Source organism: Mauremys reevesii, linkage group 8, assembly GCF_016161935.1.
Source record: "Mauremys reevesii isolate NIE-2019 linkage group 8, ASM1616193v1, whole genome shotgun sequence".
In the NCBI taxonomy this organism is placed as follows: domain Eukaryota; kingdom Metazoa; phylum Chordata; order Testudines; family Geoemydidae; genus Mauremys; species Mauremys reevesii.
Window position 1 is genome coordinate 45,751,521 of NC_052630.1, and position 26,368 is coordinate 45,777,888.

Sequence of the window (26,368 nt, forward strand, 5' to 3'; positions counted from 1 at the left end):
GTTAGGGATGGATGGAAAGCATGATGTTAAAGCTAGCTGCATGCTCTGAGAGGATCCTATCAGACCTGACTTGCAGTGGGCACGGCTGGTGGATCAGTGTGGATCCAGTTGCTAAGTCCACCTGTGGAGGAGGGGAGGACACAGTAGTCTCTGGGCTACTGTGACCCCCAAGGACTCCACTGAGCACAGCCCATTGCACAGAGATCAGGATTTGGGTCTTTGCCTCCTCTTTAGCAGCTGCGGTGCAGAGGAGAGAAGGTAGAGATGACTGTTTCCAAAGTCCAGGTGTACAGAGAACAAGACCAGGTTAGTATGGCACACAGTGGTGAGGAGTTAGTCTAGCACTCCCTGGTTCCCAAAGATGGATCCAGTGACTCTTGCAAATCTCCTATTTGTAGCGTACTCACCTCTAACATTACCATGACACCTCTAGGCCGGGCAGCTTTGAGCAGGAAGCAAACAACAAGCCATGGAGAGCAAGCGAGATAGTGATGCAAAGCAAAGGCCAGTTTAACATTACGGCTCTTCTCACTCTGCAGCTGCATAGTGGCCTTGGAGACCGACACATGGACTCTTAAAAATAAGCACAAATGGCAGCAATAAAAACGAACAGGCCCATTATTTTAATGCACAGAGAGGAGACCAGGCAGCTGTCGTTCTCAGAGTGGGTTTTCAGAGCCCGAGTTTTTGTGGCCCTTATGATGCGCTGTCTCTGGGTCAGGATGCTCTTCCTAGCACCATCCCACTTCCCCGGTCCAGTCAGACGGAACTGGGCTGGTGTGCATGGGCCAAAGAAGACTTCCAGGGCCAACTTCGGATCCGTCAGGAAGAGAAACAGCAGGTTGGGTTTCACACTCAATAGGGAGGCGAGTTCATCCACATGATCAACGTACTGCACCTGCAGGGTAATGTGCTGGCTCGGAATGTACCTTGGGACAAAGGAGAAAAGCCATATAGACCGGCATCGGTTTGAGGCTGAATGTTTACTTAGACATGTCTGAGACTATTAGGATGAGATCCAGCTCTGACCTTCCCCTGAGGTAAAAATGTTGAGATCTGTGGCATGTTGAAAACTATGTTCTACTACTTTAAATGTCAGGGAGCATTTCCTGGTCCTGCTTGCAAGCTGGGAGTTCTGAGGGAAGCAAGTGATCAGAATTAGTCTGCAAAGAGCCAGACTAGAACAAGGCAGGTGAGTTGAGCCTCTCTGCTCAACAGCCTGCTTTGTCTCACTCTGCTTTTGGCTTCATGTGTTATGGTGCTAGATTCTTAAAAATAAAGTTTTGTTACATTGCTACCTTCCAGCAGGAATATTTTATGTTTTTATCTAACTTCTCTGTGTGCTGTGCAACTTAACAAGATCCAGAACTGATTTGGCTCTTCTCTAGTTCCAATCAAAATAATCAAACAAATATTCTGCAAGCATCATCTTGCACCTGACTGGATGCATTATGGGCTTGATCCAAAGCCCACAGAAATTAATGGAAATATATACACACACTGACTTCAGTGGGCTTTGGATCAGAACCTATACTACAGGAAATCTCAGTCAATGAGCCTTTACAGAGGCACATGTAGCTCATCAGTCCTAAAAGACACCAACCAGCCACTTGTTTCAGTTGGTGAGCTCATGTACACTTGCCATGCTGTTTCTTTACTCTGTGTAGCTTCTCTGAGCAGGCATGGTATTAAACAAGAAACCTTTGCAGGATCAGGTCCTAACTGACTATGCAATGGAAGCAGTGAAACTGACAGACATATCATGATGTGAAATGCAAAAACCGAAGAACAAACTAGTTTTCTCCCCTTTCTTTCAGCCACTGCTCTGAGGTGTTACATGTAAGAGTGGATATAAATGTGGCTAGAGATGTCATTTTCAAGTTAATTGGGTTCCTTTAATTGAAGACAATCAAACCCTTAGCAAAAACAGTACTAAACAGTTCAGTTACTTAGAACAACCAGCTTCTAAACAATTAGTTACCCATAAAGCAGGCATCTTCCAGCATACTTCACATAAGCAAGGCCTAATCTGTTATCCTTTCACGTCTAGGCAGGACCCCTAAACTGATACCCCCATTGTTGTGAAAAGTGCCATATGATTTTAACAACTACAGATGGGCAGGACCTCAGCTTTTTATCTCAGCCCAAATGTGGATGTCAGAAAGCCATAATTATTAGTCGGCCGTTAACTAAGTAAATAGCAAGAAAGACCAAACTGCCTACAGCTGAGCATTTTGTTTTTAATGAGCTTGGTTATCTAATGTAGTTATGAGGAGGAGGGAAAAGCTACTTTGTTAAACCTTGGGACGTTTGCTTTTCCAGCCCACTGAACGGATAGGAGAAAGTGTTGCTTGTTTGAGAGTTGTGCGATAGCCATATACACGTGAATAGTAGGGCTGGCCGGAAAACAAAATTTCCTTCTTATGAAAAAGAAATCAGAGCTTTCAACATTTGTTTGTGTTCTGCAATAGAATGAAAAACTGGTCCTTTCTACAGGTTTTACCAAAAAATGAGAACTCCCATTCCCCACCCAGAATAGCCACTAGCTCAGTGGTGAGAACACTTGCTTGGAATGTGGGAGATTTGGTTCAGATCTCTGGATGGAGAATAATATTGATGGGGAAACAAGGCCTTGGTGAAATGAATGAAAATGGTGAGGTGTTTGCTGATTTTGTGGAATGAATGACCTGCTTGTTGGAGGAACAATTTTCTTGATTTTTGCAGGCAATATCAAAGTGTGGTCCCACGTCCACAGAGATATGCAAGCTTTAACACATGCTCTTTGGCCTATGTGTAGTTAGTAGGACTGAAAATCAATACAGAGAAAACGAAAATCACAAGAATCGATACACAACAGCAATGACACTTTCCGGGATTGAGAGGGGATGTCCAACAATTCACATATCTTGGCAGCATTGTATGCAAAACAGGTGGAACAGATAAGGACATTAAACCATTAAAGCTAAAACAGCAAAAGTCGGTCATGCCTTCACAACCTTAAAGCCGATCTGAAGAAACAGAAATGTTGCTTTCCAAACTAAACTCTGAATACTTAACACCACAGTAAAGCCTGTCTTTTAGTGTACTGTGCTGAAACTTGGAGACTGATCAAGACTCTACTAGCTGAACTCCAAATGTGTATAAACAGCTGCCTTAAACAAATCCTTAATATCAGATGGCCAGAAAAAAAATTATCAGATAAAGAGCTTTGGAAGAGGATGAAACAGAGACTGATAGGACAGGAAATCATGGTACAAAATGGAGCTAGTTAGGACACATATGGGGAAGGAACTGAATAAAATAACAAGATAGGCACTGAACTGAGATCTCCAGGCAAGAAACAAAGAGGTATCTAAGGACAACTTGGAAACACACAACAGGAGCAGAACTGAAAGTCATCAGAATGGCATAGCAAGACACTAAGACTGCAGCAGGAGATTGCAAAGATGGAAGGCAGTGGTGAAGATCCTATGTTCCGCATGGAATAAAGAGGTTATAGTAAGCCATGTTCATGTCCCTGCTCCAAATCTGAGTCTCCTGCATCTCAGGTTAGGAGACCAAAGGGCTATTGGCTATCCAGGGGCGGCTCTAGACACCAGCGCGCCAAGCAGGCGCTTGGGGCGGCCGTTTCCCGGGGGGGCGGCATTTGGCTCCGGTGGAGCTCCCGCCGGCATGCCTGCGGCAGGTCCACCGGAGCCCGGGATGAGCGGACCTGCCGCAGGCATGACTGCGGCGGGTCCCGTCTTCCCGCGGCTCCGGTTGAGCTCCCGCAGGCATGACTGCGGCAGGTCCGCTCGTCCCGGGCTCCGGTGGACCTGCCGCAGGCATGCCGGCAGGAGCTCAACTGGAGCCGCGGGAAGAGGGGACCCGCCGCGGGACCGGGGAAGGGCGGCGCAGCGCTCCGCGCTGCTTGGGGCAGCCCGATTTCTAGAGCCGCCCCTGTGGCTATCCTGGGCTTTCTTCACCATAAGTGCCATCCTGGAGCTGAGAAAACTTCCTGATGAACTTTTCATTGAAACTGCTACATTTTGGTGAAGTTTCGATTTTGATGAATCTGAATTTTCCAATGAAAATCTGTTTTGTGGAAATATTTCTGGCCAACTCTAGTAAATAGTCAGTTAATAGATGAGGTGCCACTAGGTGGCACTCAAGAATATGTAGCATAGGTCCTGTGTTTTGTAGGCTCAATAAAACATACTGAGCACTGGAAATAGCTTCCTCTGTGCATCTCTGTACATCAGCACTTAACACTTAACAGATTGGGCCTAATTTTCTTCTAATTTTCTCTGGTGTGAATCAGGAGTAACCCCATTGAGTCAATGGAGTGACACTGGAGTAAAAGCAGCGTAAGCAAGATGAGAATCAGGCTTTAAACCTCTATCAACCAGTCTCTGGGCCCTGAGTCCTCAGAAGATTAACATATGCCATCACAGCATATCCAAATTTCCTTCCTAGGGCACACAGAAATAGAGATCTGGGTATCTTCCTCCTCCTCCTTTTTTTCCTAGTGTATGACCAAGCTGAAGCACATTTTTATTTGTTTGGTACTTGATAGCTAATAATAGCACCAGTCAGTCATGGGCAATACAAAACCCAAATTCTGACACTGCGGAAGTTGTAGGGATTCCGCACGGGTGCTGGAAAAGAGCAGCACTAGTGAGAGACACACAATACGCCTGGGCAGGTCCATCTGTAGGGATTGAACCAGGGAACCTAAAACAAAAGGCTCTATTACTTGAGCCAAAGGACCGCAAGCCTTAGCTTGTAGGTGGGAAGAAACTCAAACCCCTTTAGACAGTCCAGCCACTAGGGGGAGGCAGAGATACACGGCTGCATTACAGAAAGAAGCTACGGTTGCCTTGTCACCACTGCTCACCATGATCAACATTTTATCATTCTATATAATAGTCTCCTACCGTTTCTCATTCTCCTTTATCTTCTTGGCAATGTCGGCCATCATGTCATCTAGTGAAGGTAACTGAAGCAGACCTGAGAAAGCAGGATATTTTGTGTTTAGACAGGGTGATTCTTTCTGGATCTCCGAGCATTTTACAGCTTCAGATAAGGGATGCTTCACAATACCATGGTGTCTATTTTTACTTGCCCTTTACAGATTGGTAAAATGAAGTGGAGAGCAGTTAAGTGACTTTCTCAAGGTGACACATCGAAGCAGTGGCACAGTTGTCCTTAAACTGAGCTTCCTATAACCTGAACAGGGAGATGAACGAGAGATTCCATGGCGTTGACTAGGAACCATGTTATCGCTCATCTATTTTATACACCCAGCTACTAGGGTGATGGGTGGAAGCACAAAAATATAAGCAAGACAGACAGGTGGAGCTGGGAAAAAAAGCGAGGGATCCTGACTTCCACTATACTGCTCTGCTCACAGGACCACACTTCCCTTCTAATAGGGCACCACTGAACAAGAATCTTCCCCCACTTCCCAAGACTGGGAAACTTTTTGTTTGTTCCCTTCCTTTCACCACATAGTTCAACTCAGGTGCATCATCTGCTTTATAATACGGTTCCTTTGTTAAGTTTTGAAACTGCCAATGCAGGGGCAGATGGCAAGTGGCTTATATTTGCCCTGTTTGGGAGCTGCTGAGACCCTACTGACCCTGCGTCAGTAGCTTTAGCAGAATGCACAAATCCCCAGAGTATAAAAGCGGCCTGGCCGTGCCTCCTCTTGCCCCCATTGTGCTCAGAGCCTGCCAAGATAGTAGCTTAGCTACAGCCTAGCTTCCTATCCAGTTCAGATGGTTCCCCTAGGCTAGAGAGTAGCCTGCTAAGTATATGGCCTGTAGCTGGTATTGATTAGGCTGACGTGATATATCCAGATTGCTTGAATCTCAACTTTAAATGAAATAAGTTTCTAACCCTTGTGACTGCAGAGGTACTTTCCAATCGTAATCCGAATGTAACCAGTGCAGCGATATCTGCAGCCAGTCTGAAACAATGACTGAGAGGGGTAAACTCCCCTGCTAATCACCTTGTCATGCCAGCTATAAAACCCAGTGATGACCCTTCAGAGTCAACATTAACTATTGCATGGCCGCTCATTGAGGAAATGGAAGGGGCAAAAGGCGGTGAGAAGCCAAGCAGGGTGGGAATTGAGATTAGTTGCAGGGAAGGAGGTGCAGATGGAAGAACAGAAGAGAGACATGAAAGGGGAGAGAAATAGCTAATGGAGGATGAGGCAGGAAGAGAAACAAGGAACAGGAGTAGCAGTGGCCTACGAGGAAGTAGATTGACTGAGTGATGAACATGGCAATAAGGCACTGAGCATATAACTGAACATTAAGTTAGTAAGTAAAGGCTGTATTTACCCCTCGATGACCCCACACTGATATCTGTAACAACAACAGTCACTCTTACGCAGCACTTTTCATCGTTATATTCTGCAAAGGGGGAAACTCCGCCCCAGAGAGACAAAATGATGTGCCCCAGGTCACTGACAGGGCTGTGATGGAATCCAGCATTCCTGAGTCCCCGGCCACCACTCTAGCCACTAGGCCACACTGCCTCTCTTGATTTGATACCCTGGCCCATTGGGCACTATCAAGCATGGATTTCAGCCTTCTTCAAATCAGCCTTGCATCCCTGCTTAGCTCTTGTATTGGGTCTATGCTGGTCTATATAGGTTCTCAGACTGGGTTGTCACCATAAGTATGGGAGATGCTGAGAAATGTCTGGAATGCTGCTGGGAAGTGTTAGCAGAGTGGCAAGCAGAGAGCCTCTGGTGCTCATTTTTCTTACCCTTAAAGACCCTGGTGGCCCAGCGAGCTTGAAGCTCCGCAATGGGCATGATGGCCCCCAGTGGCTGGAGGAGCCCGATGATAGCCAGTGTGGGCTTCTCCAGGTGTGGAGGGAAGACGAACTTATACAGGGGGACACGGTTGTTGTTGACTCTGAGGACATTCTCCTCCAAGAAGGGGAAGGAGAAGTTGTATCCTGTAGCAAAGAGCACGATGTCGATGTTCTCCTCCCGGCTCCCATCCTCAAAAATCACAGCCGTGTCGGTGAACTCCTTCACGTTGGGCTTCATCAGCACCCGGCCAGAAATGATGGCATTGGGCAGGTCATCCCCTACGATCGGGTACTTGCTGAGAAACCTGTAAGGTCAGGAAGGAGCAGAGAACTGAGTGTGAATAGGCTGTGCTGGGTTAGAATGGTGGAGACTCAAGAGAGGGTACGATTGCAGTGTGAGTAGCTATACCTGTCCTAGCTTTAATCTAGTGGTATGTCTATGCTGCAGTTGAGATGTGTGACTGCAGCACAAGTAGAGATACCTGAGCTAGCTTTGCTCTAGCAAGTTCAAAGCTCACTAACGTAATAATACCGGGATGGCTTCAGCAATGCGGGGTAGCAGTATGGGCAACCTGTTCAGGTATGTACCTGGGGTTCTGGGGTGGGGATTGTACTCAGAAGGCTAGCCCCTTCACTGCCCCCGCTGTCATGGCAACATTGCTATTGCTACCTGTCCTTTTGCCACATTCTACCATTGCTTGTGGTGATCTAGCTAGAGCAAAGCTAGCTCAGATCTGCCCGCCTAAGCTGCAATCACACCTCCCAATGGCAGTGTAGACATAGAACAAGTAACAATAGCAGTGAAAGCAGGGTGGCGCAGGATTGCACCCTTACTTACCTTGGGTGCTTACTCAGGTTGCCAGCCAGCCTGTCCTGAAGCCTTGTCTGCCATATCTTCACTACCGTTGTTACATCTGCCTGCTAAATTAAAGCTAGTGCGGGTATGCCTACCTGGGCTACAGCCAAACCTGCACTTTCAATGTAGGCATGTGCTAAGGGTAAAATTGTCAAAGATACCTAGATTTATTAGGCACCCTGTCACAGGGGGCAGCGGTCCCTGAGCACCGTCTACTGGTTGAGGGTCCCAGTACTTAGTACTCCGACACTATTTGAGCACAGAAAGCACCCATGTGTAAGTTTATTTACTAGTCTTCCAAATAACTGTCCACAATCTTCAAGCAAACCTTAATGTACCACTTCTCTGCACCGAGTTCTTCAGGGACTCAACTCCCTCTTCCTGGGCAAAGACCCTCATTGCTCCTTTGCCAATGAAAGTCAACTAAAATGATAGCTCCCATCCCAGGGTAATCACAGTCTTTCCCAGTCCATACCTGCCCCTCCTTGGCGCTACCTTCTTTCCAGTGGGTTCCAAGCAGCTTCCTCCTGCTACTTCTGGTTCTTTATTTCCGGAGACACAAGCCGTGGGCCACCTCCCAGGAGCCTAGCCTTGCCCCAGGGCCTATCCTAGCCCCTTTCTGGAGCTGCTCATTTGCCGCATTCTTCCCTCCCTGCAGCTTTCTTCTTGCTCTTAACTCCAGTGTCTCCGTGCCCCTCATTAGGGCTCAGCCTCAGTCATCAGGGGAGCGGACCCACTTCACTTACAGGGGCTGGCCACCCTGTGGCACACCCTGTGCCAAGGGGGTAGAGTGTCTGAGCCCCCTGGTGGGGCTTCTCTGCCTAAGTTCTTGTAGACATGATAGTTGTCTAGTGCTTAGTGCAGGGAATTTAGAGAGAGGACTCCTGATTTCTGTTCCTGGCTTGGCCAGTGACTTGATTTGTGACCTTGGGCAAGCAACTTAAAAGTCTGTGAGGGACAGACTTGAGCTGCAAAGTTCAGCCCTGGATCTTGAGTCTGTGAGCATTCCTGTCCTGGGCTGTGGATCTCCACCTTGTGGGCATCATTTTACCAGCCTGTGAAATGGGAACGTCACCACTCACTTCCCTCACAGGAAGTTTGTGAGGCCTCATTCAACCACGCCCAGTACAAGTCCAAGACACTATGGACATGCTCACGTGGCCAGCCCCTCCCATTGCTGAGGTGACACTCTATTTTTAGCATTGTAATTTGACCAGAGCTAGCACGGGTACATCTACCTGAGCTGGGAATTACCTCCCCAGCCTGAAGTGCAAAGTCACATGTTACAGTGTCACCAGCTCTCATGATTTTATTGCAAGTCTCACGATATTAGAGGTTTTTCTACAAGCCACAGCTGCAGGAGTTAAGTGATCAGGTGGGAACCTCAGCTTTCCTTAAGAAAAAGTATATCTCTAGCCCTCATGGTATGAGGAAAAGCTGGAAAATGTGACCCAACTGCACCCTAAAGCCTAAAATCCCATTGACTTTCAGTGAGACTTTGGCGCCGAAGTACCTAAGTCACTTTTGAAAATGGGACTTAAGAAACTAAGTCACTTAGGATTTTTGGAAAATTTTACCCATAAAATGCCCAGGGCTGTGAGAGTCCTGAAATAGAGGCGTTACCTGAACTGAGGTTTCAGTCCATAGTTTTCATGGTTAAACCTGGCATTCAGCTTGTTCTCCCCCCACCGGTTCATCAGGTACAAAGGGATGATGTGGCGCAGCATATTTTTAAAGCGTGTGAAGTGTACCACGTCGAGGGGGAAGCCGTCGTCAGAGACACGATTCACCACCCAGGCGCCTGTCCTGGTGCTGAGAAATACCTGCCGGAAGAGATGCAGAAATGCAACAGGTCAGGGCTTTTGCTCTTTGTTCTGTGCCTGTACCTGTCTGCTTGCAAGGTGCAGGTTGCTTGGGGTTAGTTTCATTGCTAAGCAAGTAGTATCATTTGGGGATATCATGGTGGGATGGCTTGGCCTCTCTTTTATGCGAATAAAAATGAATATGTTTTACATAAAAAAAAGACAAAATGGATCCAATCCTACAATCCTTCCTCAGGCAAAAATCCCACTGAATTAATTTATTATCATCATTTGTATTCCAGTGCTGCCTTGGGGCCCAACTCAAGGATCTGGGCTCTCTTGCGCTAGGTGCTGTACAAACAAAAGTGATGAAGACAGTTTTCACTCCAGAGAGCTTGCAGTTTAGAATGAGGACAACACACGATCAGTGACGAGACATGTGGAAATGAGGGGAGGTGGGATAAGGTAACGGTAAGATGAACAGGTTTTGAGTATCAGACTGTAATTTCTGCTTGCCACTTGCTTATGGAAAACTCTCGTTGAGATGGCTAAGTAAAGATTAGGAAACTGCAGGATTGGGGCCCATTTTAAAAGACTAAGGACAAAATTCTTCTCAGATTCACCCAGTAATTCTCACCAAGGATTTCCTACAAAATTAGGGTGAGCAGAGCAGCAGAGAGGAGATCCACTGAGTTGACCCAACAGTAGACGTTTGCCTCAATTTGTTACTCTCCCTTTTAAGTGTGGCTGTAACTAAATCAGTTTTCCCAGATAAATGCCTAGCAATTCCTTAGGCTCTCTGCTTCCCTCTCCCAGTCCAGGGGAACCCCAGTGAATGTCTGTGGTAGTTCTGGGAATCAAACAAGTGGACAATAAGCCATGCTGAGTATCTGAAATCACTTCAGTTTAAGACACTGCCCCTTTTGTTTTATTTACAGCTTCCTGGACACAAATTGCATTCTGAAGACCTTCAGAGGTCATTTGGTATCCTACAGTGATGGTCCAAAACACTGCCTCTTACAGTAGACCCTGATCCGAAGCTCATTGAAGTCAGTGGGAGCCTTTCCACTGACTTCAATGGGACTCAGGTTGCGTCCAAGCTGTGTTATGCTCTAAAGTGTCTCTAAGGCTAAGATGTATTTGTAAAGTGAGATCAGTTACAATTTCTGCCTTCTTACCATTTGCATGGCAGTGGGTCCATACTGAGTTGCATGCACTGTTAGCATGGGGCTGGGCTGGGCACAAGTGGTGTACATCAGGAATAAATTTAGCTCTACAGCTTGCAATTATATTATTGGGCCATTACTGTCAGTACTATCCTTACATGCTGCAAGATGAAGACTCATTGTGAATGGAACTTGTGCAGTCATATCAGAGTCAGCATAGGAAGGAAAGTCTTCAGCAGAGACTCGGATAATAACAAGTCTTATTCATACCCAGTAGCTAAACAACTCAGCACCATCCAGCCTCTGAGGCTGAAATTGCTGGAAGGTGATAGCCAACAGTACCTGTTTGGTTGTGTGACTAAGATCCAAACTAATATCTACTCCAGAATTTCCCAAGCCAACCACAACCATTCTCTTGTCCCGAAATTCTTCTGGATACTTGTATTCCCGGCTGTGCATTATTTTTCCTTTAAACTTCTCTACACCTGCAAGGGGAGAAGAAACCAGAAGGTGAAACCTCAGCCAGGAAGTCATTATATAAAAAGGAGCACTTCTACACCTGGCCAAGATGCATCTCTAGTGCCTGGAGAGGGTGTGAGAAAGTCCATGGAGAGGCTCTGGATAAGGGAATATCTTCATGCAGGAGAACAGTGTCTGTAGGGTCACTACGAGGGTGTGTGTATGGTTTTTAGATCCACACACAGCAGGTCTACATGCCCTAAGGGAGGAGAGCATCAGGCCATAACTGAAACGCCTCTCAGACCTAACTATAGCTGAATGTTGCCCAGAGATGTGGGCGCCCAAAACTTTGCTTCTGGTTCAAAGGCTTGTAATCCATCCCACCCCCCCACCTTCCCGCCCCCAGCTCCCTCAGTTTCCAGGAGCAGAGTCCTTCTAACTGGATGTTGCTTTTGGGTTAAGGACTCAAAGATTTTTGCCCTCAGCACAAAATGGGACAAGACCTAGGGAGGGGCAATATACATGAGCAGAGTGTGCTTCTGTTGACCCTGCCTCCCTCTATAGTTTGAGTATCAGAGGGGTAGCTGTGTTAGTCTGGATCTGTAAAAGCAGCAAAGAATCTTGTGGCACCTTATAGACTAACAGACGTCTGTTAGCATTGAACCAAGGGTTTCAATGGGGGCAAAAAATCTATCTGGCTTCAAGACTGAGCTTGATAAGTATATGGAGGGGATGATATGATGAGACAGCTTACAGTGACATCTGGCCCATTGGTGATTGCCAGTAGCAAAAATCCCCAACTGCTGGAGACGGGACACTAGATGGGGAGGACTCTGAGTTACTACAGAGAATTCTTTCCCAGGTATCTTCCTGGTGGGTCTTGCCCACATGCTCAGGGTCTAACTAATCACCATATTTGGGGTTGGGATTGGCAGAGACCCTGGGCGTAGAGGGGTTCGCCTTCCTCTGCTGCATTGGGCATGGGTCACTTGCAGGTTTAAACTAGTGTAAATGGTGAATTCTCTGTAACTTGAAGTCTTTACATCATGATTTGAGGACTTCAGTAACTCAGCCAGAGGTTAGGGGTCTATTACAGGAGTGGGTGGGTGAGGTTTTGTAGCTTGCAATGTGCAAGAGGTCAAACTAGAAGACCATGACGCTCCCTTCTGGCCTTAAAGTCTGAGTCCATGAGCTGAATTCCTTTGAAAAGATTCACAAGCTCTAGGGCTGCTTAGCCACCCTTAATAGCCCTCTTATCTGAACCACTCCAGTCTGTTCATTCCCAGTTAGAGCGGGTCACATCCCAATCACTAATAGTCTTGATACTTAGTATCCCACTGACCTGGGAAGCATTCCAGGGGTAAGTAAGGATCTATGTGGTGGCCAGTGCAAACCAAAATGGCATCGAAGATGGCCGAATTCTGCTTCCCGTCTGTCTCTGTGACAACATCCCACTGGCCAGTGGTGGAAAAATCGGAGCATTTTCTTATACTGAGCACGCTTGTCTAGAAGAAAAGCAGACAGCCCCTTACTTTGGCTTGGCTTTATTTTGTTCCTCTATTCATGCTGAAGCATGCGGTCTGAGAAAGCCAAGAAGCCACACACCCAAAGCCAGTCAGGCAAAGGAGAACTGACTGAATGACAGAGTATGCAGGTGTATTTGGAGGCATGGAGAAAAGTACAGGGAAACCAGTATACATACTAATATACCGGGAACCAGCCATCACAGTTTTGGGGTAGCTGCACCTTTGACACCCCCCTTCATGGTCTGCTCCAGGAATACCCCATGTCACCTCCCTCTGGGCAGAGACCCGTGTCCCTCCTTCTGACCATGAACTTTAGGCTACAGCCCGTCTGCACTTCTCTGTGTTTCGCTCAGCAGGTCAGACTAAAGTCCAGCCCTTGTGCTTTGCTCCCTCTCCAGGGGCTATGACCAGCATATGCCAGCGGTTACCAGTAACTGGATAGCTCTTTCAAAGCAGAGTACATTTATTTTAGGATAAAAGCATTACAGAGTACATATAAAAGAACTGAAAGAGTCTAAATGCATATTTAAGCTTGCCAGTTTCCCCATCAGTCCTGGCAGATTCCAGTCCTTCCAGCCCTTCCTATGGGTTTGGTCCCCCCCCCCCCCTGTACATAAGGTTACATCCATTTGCTGGATTAAAATGAAGGCTTGTCTATCAAGTCAAGCTGGCCTTCTATATCCCAAGCTCTGACTCCTGGCTCTCTTGAGCCTGACTCGAACCAGTGTATGAAAACCACCCAAGCGGCTAGTTCTTTGCTGGAGCTATTTACAGCTCCTGGGATTTCATAATTACCCACCCCCTCCTTGATTCTAGTTCCTGGCCAGAGTTTGGTAGACCTGCCCAACCAGCCAGATGACAATCCTTGGCTCACAGAGATCAAGATAATATGTACAGATAACATTCAGGAAGTTAATACAACAGTCCCCCAAGATACTGCATGTGGTTGTAAATATCTGTCTGAGGGTAAGGACAATGTGAGTAATTCAGGACATCAAAGCTAACCACTTGCTCTTGAGAACTGTGTCATGGAATTGCTGATAACCACAGTTGGTCTGGGGCTTGGTTTTCACTTCTCATCAGAAAAGTTATTTGTCACTGACGTTTTGCTTGGGGGTGTGACGCTGGCAGGCAAGGTGCCCGCTCATGCCAAGGCCCTAAGGCCAACTGAACACTGACAAATGCATAACTGGAAACCAGTCTGGCTCACCTGTGTGTTAGTATTGTTAAAATAGATATCAGAGTTATAAGAATGTGTTTAGTGCTTGGATTTTATTGAATGATTGCAAGTTGCTGCCTGCATTCATCTCACTTATAACATCTGTATTCCATGTCCTAAGGTAATATTTATTCATCAACACCAGACAAACCATTGTGGAACATCAGAGGACAAAAGACTGTGTTAATTACCCTCCCTAATGAAGAGATGTGCAATTGAATTCCTCCCAACAGTTGAATTTGCAACTCAACACAGATGAGGGAAGGAATAAAAAGTCCTAACAAGGAGGAACTGTATCTTTTATGCTTCTCTTGCTTTGAAGGGCAAGGATTACTACACATGAGCAAAAGATCCCCAGGCCTGGGTTAACCCTAAAGGACATATCAAGCTTGTTTATCATAAAAGCTGCTATTACTTTTTGAAACTTAAGATTGGAACTCATTTGTGTGTTTATGTTTACCTGCTTTAACCTTGTAATAAATCTTTAGATGGTTTATTATAGGATTGGCTACAAATGTTGGCTTTGGTGTGAGATCAAAGGTGCAACTGATCTGGGTAAGTGACTGATCCAGGGAGTTACCTGAATATTTTTGTGATTTTTGGTGGAAGGCAAAAGGCAAGCTTGCCGAGGTGGCAAGATAGATTGGAGTACCCAAGGGGACTGTCTGTGGCTTCATGTTAAGGCTGTTAAAATGCCTGAGGAGTTTACACTTGATACATGGTTGATGAAATCTAAGTATAGAACTCACAGCCAGTTTGGGGTTTGTGCCTTGCTACTTAACAGTTGCTCTGAGGTTGGTACTCATGCTCATGAACTACTGCAGGACAACTTGACAGAGGAGCAGGGCAGGAAAATCTTTTTGAGTAGCTCTAGATGTCCTATCTATTGCTACTATCCAGCCTTCCAGGAGAGCTGATCTAATTCAGCTTTGCTGAAATATCACCACACAAGACATTGTTTGGTGTCCGTGTCACATAATGTCATGTGTGATAATATCGCAGCATCCCATGCAATGTCATCAAATTTATTGCATTGGGGGAGCAGTTAGCCCCCAGAGCTGCACTTTACTTCCACACCTCCAAAGAGATGTCATTTCTTACCTGAAAGCGTATGTACTGGAGAAGATCAAAATGTTTGGTGTACATTCTGAAGTAGTCCATGACTTTGCTGTTGTGCATGTAGTTGGGGTAGTCCTCTGGGATGGGGAAATCGCTGTAACCCATCATTTCCTTGGAAGTATTAATGGTCACAGATTTATAAATACTGGCTTTCCAATCCGTATCACACTCCTGCAGGAAACAACCAAACCAGAACAGGATTTTCAAATAATGTAGTCCAGAGGCAATACAAAAAATTTCACCATTCAAGTTTGCGTGACATAAAAACATCCCAAAGTTGGGATGTTTAACTCAACTTCATTCACGAGGCTGAAAATCTAGGCTGGAAATTTTATGAGGACAGATATGCTTACACTATTTCACCACTTCCAATTCCAACCCCAGCTGGAACCCAGAAGGAAAGAAGCAATGCAAAAAAAGAACGAGCAAACATTTCTAAACCTGTCTGGCTTGGATGGGATTTGTGTAATGTTTTCGCGGGAATGGGAGTTTTGGTTCAATGGACACTGTTCACCTTTCGCTATGAATACTACCCTTGGAAATGGAGTGAAACCTGAAGATTTCAGTCAAGATTGTGGACACCATATTTTTACAACAGAGGGAAAAATTGGAGTCATTGGCAGAATTTGTCAATAGCGAACAGGAATTTATGCCCCCCCTTATATATGAATTCTGAAAACTCCTTATATCATTCTTGACAAAAATAGTCATTCAGCTCCCCGTCCACTCAAGCCAATCTTACAGGGGTAGTACTCAACATGACTTAAACCACAACAGGTGAAGGTCAGGAATTTTCAAGCCCACATGTATGCTGTGGGATTTGAAATTCCCCTCAAAATTATGCCTTCCTGAAAGTAAAGAGCAGTATTGTTCACTACAGCTTCCAGTTGATAGATACTAAATATTCCAAACAATTTGGCTGTGCTACATTATTGTCTCAGAAATCTTATTCAACCAGGTGGTATCTACTATATTTCACGTAGAATATACTTATAATGATCACCTTTAGAATGAAATCAAGACAGATGTTTTGTTTTAGCTAGAGTTTTCTAGATTGTAAAAGTCATTTGCAGCTCTCCAAAGCACAGGAAAACAGAGAAAGGGCCCATTATTTAGTAGAAATCAGTATATCTGGATATAAACAATATGCCTAGTTATTGTTCACGTTTTAAGAGGTGAACTGATCTCCATGTTTGGAGCTGAGAAGGAATGTCCCCTGGAGCATACTGACAGGACATGGATACTTGCAATTTTCACTTTCATTCAAGGATCTCAGTGTTTCCTGACCATCGAAAAATAAAACCTCATCTCACTCCTGGAAGGTAGGGAAATATTATCCTCATTGTTAAAGAGGAGTACAAAAGAATAGTACAAGCATGAAGGCAGGGCCGGCTCTGGCATTTTTGCCGCCCCAAGCAAAAAAACACCTGTGGGCCGGCCGGAGCAGCAAAGGGCGGGGACAAACCGAAGTGGGGAGGGGGGGAGGACGAATAAACCTGTGGGCCGGCCAGAGCTGCTGGGGGGAGGGGGGGAAACAAACCTGCAGGCCAGCTGGAGCAGCGAAGTGGGGGGGGGGACAAACAAACCTGCAGGGCAGATGGAGCGCGGGTGCAGGAGGACTCCCTGCCCTGCAGATGTGCCCCGGGCAGTGGGGGTGGGGGGGAGAGAGAAGGGGGGAAGCCAGGGCTTCCTTCAGTGGGGCGCTGCCAGGAGGGCTCCGTGCCGCTCGGGTCGGCCGGCAGGGAAGGATGCGGGCTGCCCTGCCATGCTTGCTACAGACCTGGCACCGCTCCCAGCAGGGTGCGCCTCTCCTCTGCACTGCTGCCCCCTACAGGGCGGCAGGAGCAGCGAACCAAACAGAAAAAAGAAAAAAACCTGCGGGGGCGGCCGAAGCAGCGAATGCCACCCCTTGCAATCTGCCGCCCCAAGCACGAACTTGCTCAGCTGGTGCCTGGAGCCGGCCCTGCATGAAGGGACAAAATCAGAAAAGGCACAAAAGGAGTTAGCAAGTGACATAAAAGGAAATAAGAAGAGATTCTTTAAATACAATAGGGGCAAGAGAAAGATGAAGGAAAATGTAGATTCTCTACTTAGTGGGGAAAGATTGCTAATAACTGATGACGTCAAAATGGTTGAGGTGTTCAATGCCTATTTTGCTTCAGTCTTTGCTAAAAAGGTTAATGGTGACCAGATATTCAAAACAATTATCATCATCAAGGGGGAAGGAATGCAAGCCAAAACAGGGAAAGAACAGGTTAAAGAATATTTCAATAAAGTTACATGTTGTCTAGTCAGCAGGGTCTAATGGAATTCAGTCAACGGTACTTAAGGAACTAGCTGAAGCAATCTCAGAACCATTAGCAATTATCTTTGAGAACTCATGGAGGACAGATCAGGTCCCAGAGGACTGGAGAAGGCAAATGTAATACCTATCTTTAAAAAGGGAAACAAAGAAGACCTTGGGAATTATAGACTGGTCAGCCTACCTTTGATATCAAGAAAGATAGTGGAACAAATGTTTAAACAATCAAGTTGTAAGCATCTAGAGGACAATAGGGTTATAAGGAATAGCCAGCATGGATTTGTCAAGAACAAATCATACCAAACCAACTTAATTTTCGTCTTTAACATGATTTTAGTAAGGCTTTTGACTCAGTCCCACATGACATTCTCATAAGCAACCTAGGGAAATGTGATCTAAATTAAATTGCTATGAAGTGGGTGCTGAACTGGTTTAAAGACCACACTCAAGGAGAAGTTATCAATGGTGTGCTGTCAAACTGGGGGGGCTATCTACTGGGATCTTTCAGGGGTCATTCCTGGCTCTGCTATTATTCAATATTTTCATTAATGACTTGAATAACAGAGTGTATACAATGCTTATAAAATTTGCAGATGTCACCAAACTGGGAGGGATGAAAGCACTTTGAAGGACATGAGTAGAATTCAACATGATCTTGACAAACTGGAGAATTGGTCTGAAATTAACAAGATGAAATTCAATAAAGACAAGTACAAAGTACTTCATTTAGGAAGGAAATACCAAATGCCCAACTACAAAGTGGAGAATAGCTTGCTAGATGGTAATACTGCTGAAAAGGATCTAGGGTTCACAAATTGAATATGAGTCAACAATGTGATGCAGCTGTGAAAAAAAATCTAATATTCTGGGATGTATTAAAGGAGTGCCATAAGTAAGACATGAGAGGTAATTGTCTTACTGTACTTGGGATTGGTGAGGCCTCAGTTGGGGTAGTGTGTCCAATTCTGGGCACCGCACGTTATGAAAAATATGCCCAAATGGAAGAGAATCCAGAGGAGAGGAAACAAAAATGATCACTGGTTTAGAAAACCTGACCTATGAGGAAAGATTTAAAAAACTGGCCATGTTTAGTCTTGAGAAAAGATGACTGAGGGGGGAACCTAATAACAGCCTTCAACTATGTTAAGGGCTGTTATAAAGAAGACACAGAGCAATTGTTCTCCATGTCCACTGAAGGTAGGACAAGTTGTAATGGACTTAGATCTGCTGCAAGAGAAATTTAGGTTAGATAGTAGGAAAAACTTTCTAACTATAAGGATACTTAAGCACTGGAATAGGCTTTCAATGGAGGTTGTGGAATCCCTGTCATTGGAGGTTTTTAAGAAAGTGTTGGACAAACACCTATTGGGGACGATCTAGGTTTACTTGAACCTGCCTCAGCAAAAGGGGCTGGACTTGATGACTTCTTAAGGTTCCTTCCAACCCAACATTTCTATGATTCTATGATTGCAGTTGGTGGGGAAACGGAGGCAAAACATGATCACACAGGAAATGTGCGGGAGAGCAGGGATCAAAACTCCAACATCCTGATTCCCATGCCTATGCTCTAGCCACATGACCCTCCTAAGTTAATGCCAATAGGGTATGCATTAGACCTTGCTGGACAGTGCTTTTTATCCTCCCTGCTCCCCATGACATTTTCACAACAAATCATTTAGTGAATGTGATGGGGTGACGCGCCTAGAGAGCAAGGAGTGAGGGAAAGTGCTGATTCGCTGGATGGGCTGTCAGTCACCCAGAGAGACCAGGCGGGGGCTTGCCAGTGCCTGCAAAGGATTCTGGGTGATGAAGCCCTCTATAAAACTCCCTGCCTTCCAGCTGGGAGTCAGAGTTGCAGTGGGAAGTGTCATCTGGATGAAGCTGGGCCTGCTGGAGTTGTGTTATGGAAGGTATTCCTAGTTGGTGCTCCCTCCCCCTGCCCTTTTTAATTTAAAATCAACCTTGGTATTTTGTTAAAATCCCTCTGAGCTCCATCTCACTGCTTCATCCTTGCTGTTGATCACCACCACAGTCAAAACCCCAATTTAAAACCATATTGATAGAAAATGTTTGACCAGCCCTAGTAGGCGTACCTTACTCAATTCACTTCCCATAATGGCATGGTTCTTAGGCATTGGTGGATCTCTCTTATCCTCAGAATCCTCTCTTCCCTCCTCCATTTATGATATTAAAAAGGTATATGCAGAGAAAAATCATGCAGCAAGCAGTCTCCTTTGTCTGGGAAGCCCACTCTGATTTGAGGAACAACATTGCTGTGTATTGCCCCATGGAGAACAGGCATTTTCCAGTGCAGTCAGCAATCTCTCTGCTCATTTCTATTTGAGAAGGGACATGTCTAGTTGTGCAGAAAGTACTGGAGTATTCTGAACCCCTTGGCTTACTATGCTGTCTATAATGCAAGACCCTGGAGACAAACTCAACTTACCTGGAACCGCCACAGTCCCCCGATGTCTTCACTTCTCTCAAAACATGTTGGCTGGAGTCCTTCATCTAAACAGCATTTAAGGGCTGTTAGGCCACTGGCCCCTGCTCCAATAACTGCAACTCTTTTTGCCATAGCCTTCTGTGCTGGGGAGGATAAAGCAGAGTCAATCCACCCCTGAGTAGTTCAGCCTCCATTCTCATCATCCAAGCCCAGTCTTCACGCTGCCTTACCTGAGTTTGCAAATGGGCAGCTGTAGCAACAATAGGCTTTTCAGGACTTCAGTCAAATATTTTAATTAATACTTAATTAAAGTCCCTCTAATTAAGGTTGTTTTTACCTCATCACCATTTGAGCAGAGAAAACCAATGTGGGATGGTTTTATAGCTTTTATTAAAGAGCATAAACAGCTAGAAGGTTAACTTATTTTTTACGCTTGCCTAAAGTACTAAACAACATGAAAATTAGATTGAAATTACAATGTTCAATCTGGTATTTAGCTGCGACACTTTCAGCACCTTTTCCAGACTTGAAGTAGAGCTCAGTGTAGCTTGAAAGCTTGTCTCTCTCAGCCAACAGAAGTTGGTCCAATAAAGTATATTAGCTCACCCACCTTGTCTCTCTAACATAAATCAAGCTAGCCAATTCCAGGAGTTGACAATAATACAAACTACGAGTGGTTAACTAAAGGGAGAATAATAGGAGAACAGCAATTGGTCAAACCATTGCATGAGAACAATCAGTAATCAAATGATAAAGTTAACATACATCAGTGATTGAAATGGCTTGTTGGAAAAAAATCAGTTAAGGTTTGGAGCTTTCCATATCATGAAAAGTCATCCCAGGGTCTGTGGCAAGGTTTGCTTTGAACCTAGGGCAGGGGTTCTCAGGACAAATTTTTTGGTGACCTCAGAGTGCAGCCTCCAACTCTTGCTGGTGGCCACTCTCACACTTTTCCCTAAAATACTTAATTAGCTTTAAGAAAAACAAATAAATATACACGTCCAAATCATTGTAATTTATTTATTGCTAGCTAGTAAATCTGTTGTAAAAAGCGATATTAACAAACATCAAAGTATCACTTTTCACCAAAGACTTACTCAGCCCCGGCAAGCCTGGGGACAAATTAAGCCCTGGATGGGGGGTCAGGGTAGGCAGTAGGGGCCAAGGGCAATGGAGTTGTGGGGGGCAGGGGAGATAGTGGGGGGCCAGAATCTGCAGCCCCGTAGCCAGGGAACAGGGATGGAGCCTGAAGCTGTGCAGTCTGAGCCTGCTGTCCCACCATTCCAGCGGTGAAGCCCCACCACCCCTGGGAAGATGGGAAACTCACTCGCTGCCTGCTCCTCCAGCGTTGTGCCCCAGCTATCTCCAGGGCCCAACCCCTACTTGCAGCGCCAGCAGCCAACACCAAGGCGGTGCATCCAGGAGCAACAGGGAGCGGGAGGGGCTGCTGCTTTGTCCCCCATCCCACAATCACAGCCAAGGAGACTGTGGTTGCAAGAAAAGCCACTGGTGGCCGCATTTGAGAAACACTGACCTAGGGTAACTTATATTATGTGCTTATGTGCATATGCTCTTACTGTTAAAAAAAATCTGCCTTATGCAGGGGGAATCGGTACAGAAAATAAGGTTGTTAAGGTGATTTGCAATGAACTGTAGCAGAATCAGGACTCCAGCCATCTCTGCATGCTGACTGGTCTGTCGGTCCAACATGTAGTGCCCTGATTCGCCCATATTAGGACTACTCCTGAAACTGGTTTACTACCAGGCTGATATGAACAGCCAGCTGTATAAGCCAGGGAGAACTTCTCACACATTCCTTATCATAACAGAAGTGTCTGGTCCATGTTGCAGGCAGTTCAGACATGAAGGTTATTTCCTCTCCTCTGAGGGTCTGCTCTGCAGCCATGAACTGTGCACTTAGCAGTTTCTTGTTTCTGGTGCAGTAGCTCTCTCAGGGTATTCCCTACAGAGCTAATGTCCAGGTTACAATGCAAGTTTTGGAAACCATTCCACTCTATCTTATCACTAACCAGAAATCTAGTTGGCTGGTAGAAATTTGCTAACACAACTCTTTCTCCACCAACATGTTCCTGAAAATTTTGGACAGCACAAACAGTAGCAAGCAACGCCACCTCAGGATCTGATTACTTCCTCTTACTCCACTGAAGTTTTTCCTGGCTTTAACTGTCACTCTGTCATCAATATCATGCTTTTGATGCAGTACAGCACTGCCACACTAGTCAGTGGGACCCACTTCAATGTTTCCTCTCTCTTGGGATAAGCTAGGCGTGGAGCCTGGGATATCCTCTTCTTGAACTCCTTCAACTGCTTCTTCCTGTTCTCATTCCCAAGTGTGTATCTCAGTGGTTCTCAAACCTTTGTTTTCACAGACCACTTGAAAATTGCTGATCACTTAATTATCTTTCCAAATATTAATATATTTCAATATATTAATATGACATTTTAATATTAATATGATATTTTAATATCATTAGTCTTACCTTTCTAACCCACCATGGCAGCCCTGGGGCTGGGAAGGAGGTGGGGTGTCTCTCCCTCTCTCCCCCACCGCAGCAGCCCCTGAGCTGCGGCTGGAAGGAGGAGGTTCTCTCCCCCACCACAGATCTGAGGGTAGGAAGGAGGGCCATCTCTCCCTGCAGCTGCAGCCCTGGAGCTGGGGAAAGTCTCCTCTTTCTCTGGCCACCATAGCCCTGCACATCTCAAATTCCCCCCATCCCCTCTGATCATTTCACTGTCCCTTCCCACCTACCCTCTATTCCCCCCCTCAGGCCACCACCTCACCTTATATGTGCATCTTCTCCAGGGTCCAGGCACCTAATTAGTGGAGCCATCCCTGCGCGCCTCCACTAATTAGGTGGGTGGCCCTTCATTGTCTTGTGTGCAGCTGCCCAGGCACATACCTTAGAGGGAACTATCCGCGAACCATCTGAATGGAGCTTGCAGACCACTGGTGGTCTGCAGACCACAGTTTGAGAATCTCTGTATCTTTCTGGAACAGGCTAAGAAGAGACTGAACAATTTCCGAGTACTCACTAATCAACTGCCTAGAATAATTACAGATGCCCAGAAATCTTTAATTCTATGAAAATTGCTGGGGATTTTGTTTCCTGAATTGTCTGTACCCTGTTGACTTGTGGCCTCTCTCTTCCGGACTTTATTCTTAGGTATTACAGCCTTTTCCTGCATCAATGCCCTCTAGGCAACAAAATCTTAGCTCCACTCTGTCCTGAAACAACATGTATCTTCTTTCTTTGCAATGTTTTTCCCAGGAAAGGGTCTTAATCAGCCTGCCATCCACATATATCACATGGCACAGCTTTGTGCAGAAGCAAGTTACAGTAATTCCTCACTTAAAGTCATCCCGGTTCACATTGTTTCATTATTAGAGCTATTAGAGAACATACTTGTTTAAAGTCGTGCAACGTTCCATTATAAGGTTGTTTGGCTCACCCCACGCCGCCCGCCCAGCACTCCTGCTGGGGAGTGGGGTTGGGGGGCAGGGGCTTGCCCCATTCTCCCCACCTGGCATTCCAGCTGGGGAGCAGGGTCGTGGAGTGGGAGCTTGTCCCATTCCACCCACCCAGCATTCCAGCTGTGGAGCGGGCAAGCCCCCGACCCTGCCCCCAGCAGGCACGCTGGATGGGTGGAGTGGGGCAAGCCCCCGTGCCCTGACCCCACTATGCCCCGCCTCAACCAAGCTTCATAATCATCATTGGTGAGTACAGTATTAAGTAGTTGGTTTAAATTTATTTAAAACTTATACGGTATATGTATATAATGGCTTTTGTCTGACAAAAAAAATGTCCCTGGAACCTAATCTCCCCATTTACATTAATTATTATGGGGAAATTGGATTTGCTTGACATCATTTAGCTTAAAATAGCTTTTTGCAGGAACATAAGTACAATGTTAAGCGAGGAGTTACTGTATATTCTGCAGGGGCATTAAAGTATCCGAAGATGCACCTTTTCCAGGTGAACTCTTGGTGATTGAATGAAAAGGCCAATTTATGTTGATCACCTGAATCTGTTTTTAGCGTCCAAAACTCATTTGCTATATCCAGAGCAGAGAAGATTTTTGTCTCGGACACGAGAGCTTTCCTCTGATCTGTGTACCCCATTGGTCACTGGGATAATGGTACTCATTTATTAAGCTGTCTAGAGTCTACCAGGTCCCACTGGGCTTTACAATAGGCCAGACTGGGCTATTAAAGGAGGAATTATACTCTTAGAAAGGAAAACAATATATGGGTGTATCTAATGTCTTTTGCATACACTCATAAATGGCCAATGTATTCTATACTGCCTTATGAAAACAGCTCCTGGTTCTTTGGAGATCTTAATTTCCTGTAGGCTAGTTTCTCCAGTCACAAGAGTCCTTTGAAGAGATTTCACAGAATTCTGTCGATACCTATGTCAATTCTTCCCTCTGCCAATCATTCTCTAGAGCAAGGGTGGCCAACCTGAGCCTGAGAAGGAGCCAGAATTTAACAATGTACATTGCCAAAGAGCTACAGTAACATGTCAGCAGCCCCCCACAAGCTCCCCCACCCCGGTCCCAGTGCCTTCGATCCACCGGCAGCCCTGCCGATCAGTGCCTCCCCCTCCCTCCCGATCAGCTGTTTCATGGAGTGCAGGAGGCTCAGGGGGGGGGGGGAGCAGGAGTGAGGGCATGGCAGGCTCAGGCTCAGGGGAGGGAAGAGGTAGAATGGGGGCAGGGCCTGTGGCAGAGCCAGGAGTTGAGCAGTGAGCACCCCCCGGCACATTGGAAAGTTGGCGCCTGTAGCTCCAGCCCCGGAGTCGGTTCCTATACAAGGAGCCGCATATTAACTTCTGAAGAGCTGCATGTGGCTCCAGAGCCACAGGCTGGCCACCCCTGCTCTACAGCATATGCCAATTGTACCTTTCCCTCTACTTATTGTTCAAAGGCCAAGGATGGGTGACTGAGGTCTTTTTGCATTGCATTGATTTTCAGGTATGTGTGTGTGTGTGTGACTAAGAAATATTTTCCTGAAAGCATCATGCCATCCTTCCCCACATCAATACTAGTTACTTTATGGTAGTATCTTCCCAAAGGGGTTTCAGAGGAATGGGATCATGGAGGGGTACTTCTGCACTGTCTCTCCCAGGTTTCTACCCTGTAACATCGCTTCTGGCAACACCCCAATCATAGGAATGTTGAGCTCAAAAACAACAATTAGATGGCCAATTTCACTGTGAGCAGAGAGACATATCTCTGTAGGGTGAAACTGGTCACCAGGAGGTAACGGCCCTGGACTGAATTTTCAGGAAAGGATATCCTCAGGGTCTCAACCCAGTGAAAGCAATTGCTAAAAGGGATTAAAACAAGCCTGTTCACTCCATGGCCTCTGTCCTTTTTGGCAAATCAGAGGTCTTTTCTCTGCCTCGCTGGGACATGCCTTTTGTCACCCACACCTTCTGGGCTAGCATGACAATTTGCCTCATGGTGGTTTTATCTGGCTCTATAATCTACTCTATTCTTTCTCTGATATAGGCTGGTAACTATACCAGATATAAAATTTTCTCAGATGCGAGTGCTGGTCCACACCCACAGCACCACTAGATTTGAAGCAAACCTCTCTCATCACTGGATAAAAGGACTTGGGGTTGTCATCCTTATGCAGCCTAGGCTTGTAAACCAAAGTGGTGGAGCTCATCACCTGTGCATAATAATTGATGAGCTCAAGGCATAATTTTTCAAAATTCTGGTTGATGTCTGGGGATAACGTTTCCAACAAGACTCTGGGGTTTGTAGTTAAAGTCCTCTTTGGAAACCTCATTGTATCATTTTCTGAAACTCCTTCAACATTTGCTAGGGAAGTTTTAACTATAGTAATATGCTCATGAAGTCGAGCTCCCTTCGTATGGGTGCAAGATTCTCAAAGTCTATTTAGCTTCTTTGATTCTTATTTATCCAGACCTTAAGGTCCAGGGCGACCATCCTCAGGAAGAGTTCTCTCTACCTCAGGAACCTCTGGGGCACTGGGGAGTCTAGGTGCTGCCAAGAATCTTCCTAACCTCCACTTAAGAGTAACTCTTTCTGAAAACAACTCATGATTTTCATCACCCACTCTTCTGCATTCCACAGTTTGACTATCTAACCTTCATTTATCCCTCTGAGAGTCTTGGCCACTTTATCTATTTCTACCTATAGGCTGCCCACATCTTTTGCTAGGCCTCGAGCTTTTTACTTCTCAGAGTTTAACATGTCTCTTTCCTTTGACAAATTCTCCAACTCTCTGTTCAGTAGGGTGGAACCATAAGCAATATACTAGGACCTATCTTCCTAGGATACAATGCCTGCCAATGCATCTTTCAGGATTCAGCTGAGGGTCTCTTGCAAACTGATTGAAATCTTGTCTTTCCCATTGTGACTTGCCAACCTCTCTCCCCACTCATCTCCCTAGCTAGATGGCCTAGAAGAGAGGAAGTTACCTCGGCTTCATGTTCCATATGAATTGGTGGACTCACCTTTAGGGACTGGAATTAATTCACTTTATCACAATGTGGTGTTGGATGTAGGACACTAGGTGGAAGGACAACTGAAAAACTTCACTCACTGTTTGATTCTTCCAAGTGTGGTAACCACAGTCCTTCTTCTGGCGTGGCTTCAGGCGACAGG

The 26,368-nt window shown here is 45.8% G+C and overlaps 1 protein-coding gene and 1 long non-coding RNA gene across 3 annotated transcripts in view; one reads left to right on the plus strand and one right to left on the minus strand.

Moving 5' to 3' along the window:
- The window catches only part of LOC120371186, a 28,748-nt gene extending 14,536 nt beyond the window's left edge, over positions 1-14,212 (plus strand). The window contains exons 2-4 of the long non-coding RNA XR_005584187.1: positions 9,367-9,518; positions 9,771-9,933; positions 13,960-14,212. This is a non-coding gene — a long non-coding RNA (uncharacterized LOC120371186). The remainder of the gene's footprint in view (positions 1-9,366; positions 9,519-9,770; positions 9,934-13,959) is intronic.
- On the minus strand, positions 575-26,368 carry LOC120371185 (flavin-containing monooxygenase 5-like). 2 transcript variants are annotated; one of them, XM_039486795.1, is made up of 9 exons: positions 26,307-26,368; positions 19,706-19,843; positions 14,940-15,128; positions 12,436-12,598; positions 10,977-11,119; positions 9,290-9,489; positions 6,760-7,115; positions 4,917-4,989; positions 575-929 (listed from the first exon to the last, which is right to left on the minus strand). In XM_039486795.1, exons 2-9 carry the CDS (start codon positions 19,835-19,837, stop codon positions 575-577), a joined length of 1,611 nt encoding a protein of 536 aa, XP_039342729.1. In that variant the 5' UTR covers positions 19,838-19,843; positions 26,307-26,368. The 2 variants fall into 2 exon arrangements, with proteins under 2 accessions (XP_039342729.1, XP_039342727.1); XM_039486793.1 differs by lacking the exon at positions 26,307-26,368 and adding an exon at positions 22,032-22,050 and having other exon boundaries at positions 19,706-19,848.